The following is a 13,456-nucleotide window of genomic DNA, read 5'->3' on the forward strand; positions in this document are numbered from 1 at the left end:
GTTGCATCTTCTACCTATTAAGCCAGCCAGGTATCCCTCGCTGTGGTTTTGATTTGCATTTCCCTGATAGCTAATGTCGTTGAGCATCTTTTTATGAATTCACTGGCTGGCTGTATGTTTTCTTTGGAGAAAGGATTATTCAAATCCTTTGCCTATTTTTTAATTGGGCTATTTGTCTTCTTACTGAGTATTAAGAGTTCTTCGTATTTTCTGGATACCAGTTGCTTAATTAGGGACTTGTATGATTTGCAAATATTTTTTCCCCGTCTATGGGCTGTCTTTCCACTTTTCTTCACGGTGTACTTTAACACACACAAGTTTTTAATTTTAATAAAGTTCGTCCAGTTTATTATTTTTCCTTTGGTTCCTGTGCTCCTGGTGTCATATCCAAGAAACCAATGTCCAATCAGAAGTCACAAGATTAACATTTGTTTTTTTCTAAAAGTATTATAGTTGTTATGTTTAGGTCTTTGATCGATTTTTTTTTAAAGATTTGATTTATTTATTTGACAGAGAGACCACAAGTAGGCAGAGAGGCAGGCAGAGAGAGGGGGAAGCAGGCTCCCCACTGAGCAGAGAGTCCAATGCGGGGCTCAATCCCAGGACCCTGACATCATGACCTGAGCCGAAGGCAGACGCTTAACCCACTGAGCCACCCAGGTACCCCAGGTCTTTGATCAATTTTGAGCACATTTTTATACACAGTATGAGGAAGGGGTCTAGCTTTATTTTCATGTGACTATTCAGATGACACAGTACCATTTATTGAAAAGTCTATTCTTTTTCCCCCAAAACTGTCTTAGGACCTTTGTTAAGAATCAATTGATTGGGGGCGCCTGGGTGGCTCAGTGGGTTAAAGCCTTCGGCTCAGGTCGTGATCCCAGGGTTCTGGGATCGAGCCCCGCATTGGGCTGTCTGCTCTGCAGGGAGCCTGCTTCCCTTCCTCTCTCTCTGCCTGCCTCTCTGCCTACTTGTGATCTCTGTCTGTCAAATAAATAAATTAATTAAAAAAAAAAAAAGAATCAATTGATTGGGTGCCTGGGTGGCTCAGTTGGTTTACCTTTGCCTCGGGTCATGATCCTGGGGTCCTGGGATGGAGCCCCACATAGGGTTCCCTGCTCAGCACAGTCTGTTTCTCCCTTTCAGTCTGTGCTCATATGTGCTTTGTGTTAAGTAAATAAATAAATAAGAAGTGGTCAATGTGAAAAGGCCCTACTATATGACACTGTGGAAGAGGCTAATCTATGGAGACGTAAAAAAAAAAAAAAAAAAAAAGAACATTAAAAATTTAAGGGGAAAGAGGACAAATAGATGGAGCAGAGAGGAGTTTTGGGGCAGTGAAAACTACTCTGTTTATAATGGTGATGCTTATAATGGTGTGCTTATAATAGTAGACAAGTATCATTACACATTTCTCCAAACAAAAAAGAACATGTAACACTAAGAGTGAGCTCTAGTGTAAACCATGATCTTTATTGTTTTGCTTCTTTTACTCAGCAAAATTATTCTGAGATTCATCCATATTTGTTGCAAGTTTCCACGGTTCATTCCTTTTTAACTGCTGAGTAGGATTCCACTGTATATATACACCACAATTTCTTTATCCATCCAGCTGTTGGTGGACATTTGGGCTGTTGCAGTTTTTGGCTATTACAAATAAAGCTGCTGTGAACATCTGTGGGAACACATGCTCTCAAATACCCAGGATTAGAATGACTGGACCACAGATGTATGTTTAATTTTTTAAGAAACTATAAAACTTTTCCAAAATATTGTATCATATTCCAACTAACAGGGTATGAAAGTTCTAGTTGCTATAATTTTTGTCAGAATTTTTCATTTTAGGGGTGCCTGGGTGGTTCAGTTGTTAAGTGTCTGCCTTCAGCTCAGGTGATTACCCCAGGGTCCTGGGCCATATTGGGCTCCCTGCTCAGCAGGAAGTCTGCTTCTCCCTTTCCCTCTGCTGCTCTCCCTGCTTATGATCGCTCTCCATTAAATAAATAAATAAAATCTTAAAAAAAAAAAAAAAAGAATTTTCATTTTAGCTACATTCTCATTAAGGGGCACCTGTGGTGAGGGACGTCTGGGTGGCTCAGTTGGTTGAGCATGCCTTTGGCTCAGGTCATGATCTCAGGGTCCTGGGATCAAGCCTCATGATGGGCTTCACGATCAGTGGGGAGTCTGCCTGAGGATTCTCTCTCCCGCTGCTCTCCCCACATGTGCACATGCATGCTTTCTCTAAAATAAATACATAAATCTTAAAACAAGAAAAAAAAAAAGGTGTGTGGATCCCCCCCAGCTGTTTAATAAATATTATTTATTTAAATAAATATCTTTTAAACAGCTTTTTACTTATTTAATTACTTATTATATTCAAGAACAGTTAGCACGCAACGTTACATTAGTTTCAGGTATGCAACAGTGATCTGACCACTCAATGCTATGCTGTGCTCACTGCAAGTGTTAATGCCCATCTGACACCATACACTACTATTATACTATCGTTGATTCCCATATTCCCTCTGCGGTAGGTAGTTTTAATTTTTGCAATTAAATTTCAATTCCTTCTTATGGTCACTAAAAAGTCTGGATTTACTTTTATTTTTTAAATTTTTATTTATTTATTTATTTTTAAAGATTTTGTTTATTTGTCAGAGAGAGAGAGCACGCGCACGCACAAGCAGGCAGAGTAGGGCAGAGGTGGAGAGTGAAGCAGGCTTCCTGCAGAGCATGGAGCCCGATGCAGGACTCGATCCCAGGACCCTGGGATCATGGCCTGAGGCAAAGGCAGCAGCTTAACCGACTAAGCCACCCAGGCATCCCTGGATTTACTTTTAAAGCCATGTTCTAAAAAGTTATGTATTAACAACTATAATATTATAATAAAATAATGAATTTAGTCTTTCAAGTGAATAATTCATTTTATCCCTATCCACCCCAATGTAAATGGTTTGTAAGACACAATCTGGTAAAATAATTTGATGTGGACAGTATATTTCCAAGTACCTAAGTCCTCAAAGTTAGAAAGATTATTTATAACTTGTTTATTTATTTAATCTCTCTCTCTCTCCCTCTCTCTCTCTCTCTCTCTTTTTTTTAAGATTTTATTTATTTGAGAGAGAGACACAGCGAGAGGGAACACAAGCAGGGGGAGTGGGAGAGGGAGAAGCTGGCTTCCTGCTGATTAGGGAGCTGGATGCCCACGGGGCTTGATCCCAGGATCCTGAGACCATGACACAAGCCGAAGGCACATGCGTAACGACTGAGCCACCCAGGCACCCCTTAAGAAATCTCTTTACTTTGCATGATGATTGCACTCACGATCCCGAGATCAGGAATCATATGCTCTTCCAACTGAGCCAGCCAGGTACTCCTATAATTTTTTTAAAGTAAGCTCTATGCCCAACACAGGGCTTGAACTCAAGACCCTGAGATCAAGAGCTGCATGATCAGCCCCCCAAGTGCCCCAAGGGTTATTTATAATTTGATAAGGAATGAAAAACTGGTGTTCAAAGCACCACTGATCACATGGGAATTTTTTGTACAATATATTAATTCATAAATTAACACTGAATTTATTTATTTATTTATTTACTTATTTATTTTTTTTAAAGATTTTATTTTTATTTATTTGACAGAAATCACAAGTAGGCAGAAAGGCAGGCAGAGAGAGAGAGGGAGAAGCAGGCTTCCCGCTGAGGAGAGAGCCCGATGCGGGGCTCGATCCCAGGACCCTGGGATCATGACCTGAGCCGAAGGCAGAGGCTTTAACCCACTGAGCCACCCAGGCGCCCCAACACTGAATTTAGAATGTCTTTTTTCCCCCAAGATTTTATTTATTCGACAGAGAGAGAGAGTACAAGCAGGGGGAGCGGCAGGGAAAGGAAAAATCGGGCTCCTGCTAAGCAGAGATCCCGACGTGGGGCTCGATCCCAGGACCTGAGCTGAAAGCAAGACACCCAACCTACTTAGCCACCCAGGTGCCCCAGCCTCCTTCTGTTTTTTTCTTTAAGATTTTATTTGTTTACGTGTGAGAGAGCAAGAGGGTATAAGCAGGGGGAGCAGTAGAGGGAGAGGAAGCAGCAGGCTCCCGCTGAGCAGGGAGCCTCACGTGGGGCTTGATTCCAGGACCCCAGGATCATGACCTGAGCTGAACGAAGGCAGATGCTTAACTGACTGAGCCACCCAGGCACCCCGAATTAAGAATATCTGAGCCACTAAGTTTTTAGTGCTTTTTCAGATGTTTCTGTTAAACATTTTTTTGGATTAGTTAAGAGTTTCAGTCTTGGGGCGCCTCGGTGGCTCAGTGGGTTAAAGCCTCTGCCTTCGGCCCAGGTCATGATCCCAGGGTCCTGGGATCGAGCCCCGCGTCGGGCTGTCTGCTCCGCAGGGAGCCTGCTTCATCTTCTCTCTCTCTCTCTCTGCCTGCCTCTCTGCCTACTTGTGATCTCTGTCTGTCAAATAAATAAATAAAATCTTTAAAAAAAAAAAAAAAGTTTCAGTCTTGCACACAGACTTCCAAAAGGAAATTTGAGTTGCCTTAAAATAAAACATACCCTGGTTTTACAGTTCTCTCACTCACAACAAAGGACTTAGGAGTCCTTTAGCTATAGAGACTGTTATTTGGGGATTTTACTTTTTGTTTTGTAGGCATCCTACCCAAATGAATATACCAAATTCATTAAAAAAAGTTTTAGATTATACTATATCAGAAGTTTATAGAGTAAACTTTTATGTGGGGATCCTTGACCAACAATTTGTAAAAGGACAGCAAAAAATTCACACTTGAAAATCTAATTTAAGATCAAGAGATAATCATTAACAATCTTAAGTCTAACAACCTCTAAGGCTTTTGGTAAAGAGATGGCTTTTTGTAAAATAGTCCATTTTAAAAAACAATGAACAAATTACCTTAGCAGCTTGAGATTCCCTTAAGTAATATTTTAAAAGGTCGGAAAGTTTGAGGTCTTCATCAGCAGATACTCGTGCTTCTATTTTCTGAAAAAGGGGGGAAAAATCCAGCATTTAATTAGCAGTTATATTCTACAGCCAATGTTTTCTTTAATTACTCTAAAAAAATTAAAGTTAAAAATAACTATAGTATCCATTATCCATTCCTATTTAACCTAAATTTCCCTGCTTTCTCCTTTCTACTAGCCTATTACTTTACTTCAGGACTCTGACAAAAAATGAACAGAAAAAAGGATGAAATCAAATGAGATTAGTGAATTTATGGAAGAACTCTATATTTGACACAAGTTCTTGGCAATAATGAGTTTCAGTATCATCTTTCAGCATCACTTATATTTCTTTCTTGTTACATCCTTTCAGTGATAAAGGATGGGTGTCCTGGGTGGCTGAGTCTCTTGACTCTTGATTTTGGCTCAGGTCATGATCTCGGGGTTGTTGAGATTGAGCCCATGCTGGGCACCATGATGCGTGTGCAGCCTGCTTAAGATTCTCTCTTCCTCTCCCTCTGCCCCTCCCCCTAAAAAAAAAAAAAGTGAAGACTAGGAAATTCAAATCAATCTTCCTACTGATAACAACCAAAAAAGAGTCAAAACGTTAACAAAATGTGCCTGAAGACATGAAAGAGTAATAAACAGATGTGGTTAGTTTGAACTGGGATAAAATGCGAAGCAGCCTTGTTAGACTAAAAAGATTAAACTATTCAATTAGGTTTGGAGACAGAAAATAAAAAAAGATGTGTTTGTCAACCAAATAAAAAATAGGGACCTTGTTTGAACCCTAACTCAAATGAACTCCACTGTAAAAAGCCATTTGCATCTATATACTCAATATTTGATGATATTAAGGGAAAATCATTGATAATTATATTGACTATATTAAATTCATTTTAAAATGTTTTTAACATTTATTTGAGATAGAGAGGGAGAGAGAGAGAACTTGAGTGGTGAGGAGGGGCAGAGAGAGAGAGGGAGAAGCAGGTTCCCCACTGAGCAAGGAGCCTGCTGTGGGGCCTGATCTCTGGACCCTGACATCATGCATCATGACTTAAACCAAAAGCAGGCCTTTCAACCAACAGAGCCACCCGGGCACCCCTTGACTATATTAAAATTAATTATCTTTTTTTTTTTTTTTAAAGATTTTATTTATTTGTCAGAGAGAGAGAGAGAGAGAGAGCAAGCACAGGCAGACAGAATGTCAGGCAGAGGCAGAGGGAGAAGCAGGCTCCCCGCCGAGCAAGGAGCCCGATGCGGGACTCCATCCCAGGACCCTGGGATCATGACCTGAGCCGAAGGCAGAGGTTTTAACCCACTGAGCCACCCAGGTGCTCCTGTATTATTCTTTTTTTTTTTTTTTTTAATTTGACAGACAGAGATCACAAGCAGGCAGAGAGGCAGGCAGAGAGAGAGAGGGAAGAAGGCTCCCTGCCGAGCAGAGAGCCCGATGCGGAGATTGATTCCAGGACCCTGGGATCATGATCTGAGCCGAAGGCAGAGGCTTTAACCCACTGAGCCACCCAGGCGCCCCAGGTGTACTAGTCTTTTAAAAAAAATATTTTATTTATTCATCTGAGAGAGCGAGAGAGGGCGTGCATGAGTGGAGGAGAAACGCAGAGGGAGAGGGAGCAGCAGACTCCTCACTGAGCAGTGAGCCTGACGTGGGGCTCAATCCCAGGACCCTGAGATCATGACCCAAGCCAAAGGCAGATGCTTAATCCACTGAGCCACAATAATTTTTGTATTATTCCTGAAACCTTTCTTTAAGTCTGAAATTACTGCTGAAATAAAGTTAAAATTTAAAAACCCTACACATCTAGCAGAAAAACTAAAATAAAAAAGATAACAAGTATTGTAAACTTGTGTAGCAACCCACTGCTCACATTTATTCTGGTGGGAATGTAAACTGGTACAATCACTTTGGGGAAACAGTTTGGCACTATCTACAAAAGCTTTTCACATGGAGACCCTATGACCCCTAATTCTCCCCCTGGTTATACACACCCAATGGAAATACACACTTATTTTCAGCTGAAGACATCCAAGAATGGTCTTAGAAGTACTATTTGTAAATAGCCACAAACTACAAACTGTCCAAATTCCTACGAACAGTAAAACAGATGAGTAAGTTCAGGTATATTCTTTTTTTTTTCTTTTAATGTATTTATTTGACAGAGAGAGATCAGAAGCAGGCAGGCAGAGAGAGAGAGAGGAGGAAGTAGGCTCCCCGCTGAGCAGGGAGCCCGATGCGGGACTCGATCCCAGGACCCTGAGATAATGACCTGAGCCGAAGGCAGAGGCCTTAACCCACTGAGCCACCCAGGCACCCCAGTTCAGGTATATTCTTACAAAGGAAAGCTATACAGCAAGAAGAATGAAGGAACTATACAAACATGCAACAACATTGGTGATAATCTTACGTACACAGCGTTGAGTGAATGAAACCAGACATAAAAGAATACATACTGCATAAAGCATTTATATAAAATGCGAAAATAAAATTAACCTCTGCTGTTAGAAGCTAAGATAGTGCTACCCTTGGCGGGGGTAACTCATAAAAGGCAGCTGAAGAGGGTCAGGGTATCTGGGTTGGGGTAAGAATTTTATTTTCCCTTTTTTTTTTTTTAAAGATTTTATTTATTTATTTGACAGAGAGAGATCACAAGTAGACGGAGAGGAAGGCAGAGAGAGAGAGAGAGAGGGAAGCAGGCTTCTTGCTGAGCAGAGAGCCCGATGTGGGACTCGATCCCAGGACCCTGAGATCATGACCCGAGCCGAAGGCAGCGGCTTAACCCACTGAGCCACCCAGGCGCCCCCCCTTTTTTTTTTTTTAAAGATTTTATTTATTTATTGGACAGAGAGGGAGAGACAGTGAGAGAGGAAATACAAGCAGGGGGAGTGGGAGAGGGAGAAGCTGGCTTTCCGCTGAGTAGGGAGCCCAATGTGGGGCTCGATCCCAGGACTCTGGGATCATGACCTGAGCTGAAGGCAGACACTTAACGACTGAGCCACCCAGGCACCCCAAGAATTGTATTTCTTGATCTGGGTGTTCATTATATGGGTATGTGAAATTTGTAAAATTTCACAAGCTGTATACTTCTGGTATGTGTTCTTTCCTGTATGGTATACTTCAATATAAAGAAAAAAACTTGAAGCTTCTCAAGAAATATTCCTTTAGGGGTGCCTGGGTGGTTCAGTGGGTTAAAGCCTCTGCCTTCAGCTCAGGTCATGATCCCAGGGTCCTGGGATCGAGCCCCGCACTGGGCTCTCTGCTCAGCAGGGAGCCTGCTTCCCCCGCCCCCCACCTGTTTCTCTGCCTACTTGTGATCTCTGTCTGTCAAATAAATAAATAAAATCTTTAAAACAAAACAAAACAAAACAAAACAAACAAAAATCAATGACTTATTTATAAAAAAAAAAAGAAAGAAATATTCCTTTATAATAGAGAAATAAACTTGGAAACTTTTTTTTTTAAGAGTTTATTTATTGACAGACGGAGATCACAAGTAGGCAGAGAGGCAAGCAGGGGCTTCTGAAGGCAGAGGCTTTAACCCACTGAGCCACCCAGGCACCCCAAAATTTGAAACTTCTTAATCTAACAGATAAATGCACAAAGCATATTCAAAATTGAGTTAGATAAATTTAGATAAACGGATTTATATAAATCCAGGTAACATGTAAGTCGGATGTCAGGTGCTTTTAAATATGGCTCCTCTCCTTCTATTAAGAAGTAGAGTATTTATCCTCTCCCCTTGAATCTGGGCCCTAAGACTTACTAACCAATACAGAAGTAAGGCTGTGCCAGTTTCCAGGCCTTAATGAAACTAGCAATTTCTGCTTCCTATCTTTTGGAATGCTTGCTTTTGGAACCTAGCCACCATATTGTGAGGAAGCCTAGCTGCTCCATAGATAAGCACCATGTAGGTGTTTTAGCCAACAGCCCACGCTGAAGTCTCAGCTGAGAGCCAGCATCACCCCCCAGACATCTGAAAGAGCCTTCAGCTCATTCCAGTCCCTAGCCTTCATATGTTCCCTGTTGAGGCCCCAGACATCATGGAGCAGAGGTAAGCCATCTCTGCTCTGTCTTTTCTGAATTCTTGACCTAAAGACTTCATTAGCATAATAAAAAGTTGTTGTTTTAAGCTCCCAATTTTAGGATGGTTTGTTACACAGCAAAAAAACCAGACCACCACAAAAACACTAAAAGAAATAAAGATTGTTGTGGCTACGGCAGCGTGCCACCTAGATCTCCTTCAAGAGCAACTGCTTGCTGCAAGGATTATATACGGTTCAGAGTCCCAACGGCAATCTCTCTAGATCCAAAACAATATGCATCCCAAGGTTCTGATGCATCCTCCCCTGCACCCAATGACAGAGCACAGGGGCAGCAGTGCCAGCCTGTCCTGTCTGACACAGCAGTCCCTCTAATGAGCCACTTGGGCTCACCTGGACAAAACTTTCTTAGAACTACGCTATGATCTGAAATTCTTCCTACCCAGTCCCCTCTTCCTCTGCCCTCTCCTTTCATAGGTATAGACATGCATTATGGTCTAAAGGCACTTCATGTCTATTCTGCTCCTTCCTCTTTGTTCTTCCCAATAATCTCTTGCACATCTAAATCCTTTTGACATCTACTTGTACATCTACTAACACATAAAGCTATTTTGTGATAAATCCCTGTTCTTTTGATGTAAACACACAGAAATCAATGATATTTTCCCAGAAAATGCTTATTGGTACAAATAACCAAAGCAGAATAATGGACCCCAATATAACAACATTTATGTATTTAATGACTCTTTCCTCTGTGAGAAAATGTCTCCTTTCCTTGTCTTCCCTACACATTATTCAATTGACAAAGTCACGCTGAACTCAGATTTCTACAATGGACTAGCCACCTCCACTCTCAGTTAAGTACCTTTAAACTCCACCCCCCCTTTTTAAAAAAAGATTTTATTATTTACTTGAGAAGAGAGAGAGAGAGAGAGAGAGAGAAATAAAGAGCATGAGAGGGGAAAGGTCAGAGGGAGAAGCAGGTTCCCCACTAAGCAGTGAGCCCAATGTGGGACTCGATCCTGGGACTCCAGGATCATGACCTGAGCCAAAGGCAGTCATTTAACCAACTGAGCCACCCAGGCGCCCAATAAACTTCTAATAAATATTTGTACTGTACTATTCTATCAGCTTTATCAAAGTGTTTAAATATTACTGCATCTAAGATTGATCCCTGAAAATCAAGACTATGTCAACATTATTCTATGAATTACACCTTTCTACAATTGCCTATTTGTCTTGTATTGATACAACTCATTTTTATTTTTTAATTTTTTGAAAGATTTTATTTATTTATTTAAGAGCGAGTGAGAGAGAGAGAGAGAGAGCGCGCGCACGAGTGGGGAGGGCCAGAGAGTGGGAGAAGCAGAATCCCCACTGATCACAAATCCCAACATCAGGCTCAATCCTGGGACTCCAGGATCATGACCTGAGTTTGAAGGCAGATGCTTAAGCTACTGAACCACCATCAGGTGCCCTGATACAATTCATTTTTTTTTTAATGTTTTGAGGTGTTTTTTTTTTTTAAGATTTTATTTATTTATTTGACAGAGAGAGATCACAAGTAGACGGAGAGGCAGGCAGAGAGAGAGGAGGAAGCAGGCTCCCTGCTGAGCAGAGAGCCTGATGTGAGACTCGATCCCAGGACCCTGAGATCATGACCTGAGCCGAAGGCAGCGGCTTAACCCACTAAGCCACCCAGGCGCCCAATACAATTCATTTTTAAACCAGTGTCATGGGGGATCAAAAACAGTATCATCTTGGTAAAATCATAATGAATCCAACACTTTCTTCTAGTTTACACAGACCCAGAAAAAGATCATTCTTCATAAAAATAAACGCTGTTTCATAATGAACATGTTCTCTGATCAAGAATATGAACTTTTACACAAATACCAGAAGGCCATAACCAAAAAATGAATTTCCTGAAAAAAAAAAAAAAATCAAATTTTCAAATCTAAATCTGTCTCTTCATCCTTCTGAAGTATAGCTCATCTTTCTCAATAAAGTTAAACACAACCACAACAGGTAACACATTACTGTACGCAAGGACTGAGACTCCCAAAGGTTAATTTATAGTACTTACTCTTGTTTTATCAAACAGTTCTGAAACTTTGAGAAAAAACCTGGAAGGGAAAAATAGTTCATCAGAAGTCAGCTTTGAAATGATTTTTCATTTCAAATGTTCAGAGCATATGCCCCCAAAATTGTATTAATAATGAACTTTCTTATTTCATTACAGTAATATTTAATGGTCTTATTCACTGCAGACTTAACTAAGTTTCATTTAACTAAGTTTCATTTAGTTCAACACCTCTGTACATTCATCCATATGACAGATTATTTGAAAACTGTTGTTACAAAAAAATCTTCCCATTTCAAGGTAACAGTCTTAGCCATACTTTTATTTATTTAGTATGTAGTTTAAAAAATATATATTTATTTATTTGAGAGAGAGAGAGAGATCGCAAGTAGGCAGAGAGCAGGTAGAGGGGGAGGGGGAAGCAGGTTCCCCTCTGAGCAGAGAGCCTGACGTGGGGCTCGACCCCAGGACCCTGAGATCATGACCTGAGCAAAAGGCAGAGGCTTAACCCACTGAGCCACTCAGGCGCCCCATATTTAGTATATACTTTTTAAAGAAATCTCTATTCCCAATGTGGGACTTGAACTCACAACCCCAAGAACAAGAGTCACATGTTCCACTGACTAGGCCAGCCAGGCACTCTAAGCCATACATTTAAATTAAAAAAACTTTTTCCTTATATTCTTTAGCAATATGCCACATAATATTAAATAAAGCCTGTATCTTCAAATTGCTATAGAAGTACAGAACAATCAGATCCAAAGAGGCTGACTTTAAAGGAAAAAACTAAAGTTGGAGCAGCTCTTAAAGTTATCTGATACTTATGTGTTAAACATCTTCAAGCAGAGCTGCTTTGTTTTAGAAAATAACAAAAATGAATAACCAATTTTTATCTCAGAATTCACGTTTAACTAAACAGCCTATCTCTCAAATGCTGACACCAATTAAAAAAAAAAAATACCAATACCAAACTATTAACAGGGTATTCTGTGAAATACTATGTAATTACTGGCGATGTTATAAATGGATTGGGGCAAGTACTACTAAAAGCTAAAACACTATTTTATGAACTTCGTTTTGCCAAAAAGAACTTGCTTTGACAGGTTTATGTCCAATAACTCACAGCAAGGTTGACTTTTTCTTCATATTAAAGTGTTAGAGACTAACTCTTTGGGAAGGTAGCATGTTAATGTAATAAGTTATATACAGTATCCTGTTTTGCTGAAAAACTTGGATTTTACATGTCTACTAAGGATATACTAGAAAAAAGTTGAAGGATGTGGTTTAGAAAAAGGCATAAATTGTGAAAATAGTTTTGCCACTTAAAATTGAAAAAAAAAGTTCGGATTATTTTTTAGTGAGGAGTTGGATTTAAACAATATTATAGGAGCAACTAAAATTAACTATGGTTAGATTAATGTGAAAAACTAGTATAAAGTAAATAAAGGACAGCTACATAAGCAAATATCCAGAAAGCATTTCTATATTAACATGTATGATATTTTCCCAACAGGTTACTCTAGGACTGCCCTAAGATTCATTAAACTTATAAACTAGAATAGCCAGGCTGTTTAAAAAGTGTAAACTGACAGCACCACATTTTACTTTAAAAGTCAATCTGGTTTCAAAGAAATACACACACATATATAGTATATTCTAATTCCAAAATGTTTATTTATAATAAACTTCATCAAAACCTAAGAACATTTTGATATAAATTCTGTCTCCTTCTTCCTCACATACATAAATCAGCCAATTTTCATCAAATAAAACTTTGTAAATGTTAAAATTGTATATATTAAAGTCAATTTTTACTTTTCGGATTTAAAAAAGGGAGAAATGGTAGAGAAAAAATGACACTGAACCAAGTTTGTAAGAAGTGCCTCATTATTGATGTATTTTAAAGAAGATATTCTAAATGCCTCTTGGGTTGGAAATATTCTGTGTGTTCAGACTACCAATGAAATTTTTGCTTTATTTATTTGAAATCAGAATCCTTACTTGCATATATCTGTAGAATCCTGAGTTCCTAAAGCATATAATGAAGAACCAATTCTATTGTAATCATCTGCAGCACCTATGGGAAAAATTTTTAGAATTTAATATATTTATTCACTGATTCAAAAATATTTATTGAGCACCTACTTGGCAAACAATGTGAATGTAAATAACCCAAGTCTGGTGAAGGAAATGATAACAGCTATAATATAATTTGATGAATATTATATTAGACATAGAAACAGACTTCTTTGGGAGCAGGGGAAACAGATGATTCCACCTGAATAAGTTAGGAAAGGATTTACAGACCCTACTGAGTGAGTCGGAACTTGTAGGATAAGCAAACCTTTACCAGGCA

General features: G+C 39.6%; 1 protein-coding gene across 1 annotated transcript in view; it reads right to left on the reverse strand.

Annotated features, from left to right (window-relative positions):
* Positions 1-13,456, reverse strand: part of SNX6 (sorting nexin 6) — a 63,979-nt gene that overhangs the window by 12,572 nt on the left and 37,951 nt on the right. The window contains exons 9-11 of the mRNA XM_047737138.1: positions 13,102-13,177; positions 11,104-11,143; positions 4,912-4,998 (exon numbers count right to left, since the gene is read on the reverse strand). Coding sequence (XP_047593094.1) covers positions 4,912-4,998; positions 11,104-11,143; positions 13,102-13,177 — 203 coding nt within the window. The remainder of the gene's footprint in view (positions 1-4,911; positions 4,999-11,103; positions 11,144-13,101; positions 13,178-13,456) is intronic.

The sequence above is a fragment of the Lutra lutra genome, chromosome 7 (genome assembly GCF_902655055.1).
Source record: "Lutra lutra chromosome 7, mLutLut1.2, whole genome shotgun sequence".
Lineage (NCBI taxonomy): Eukaryota > Metazoa > Chordata > Mammalia > Carnivora > Mustelidae > Lutra > Lutra lutra.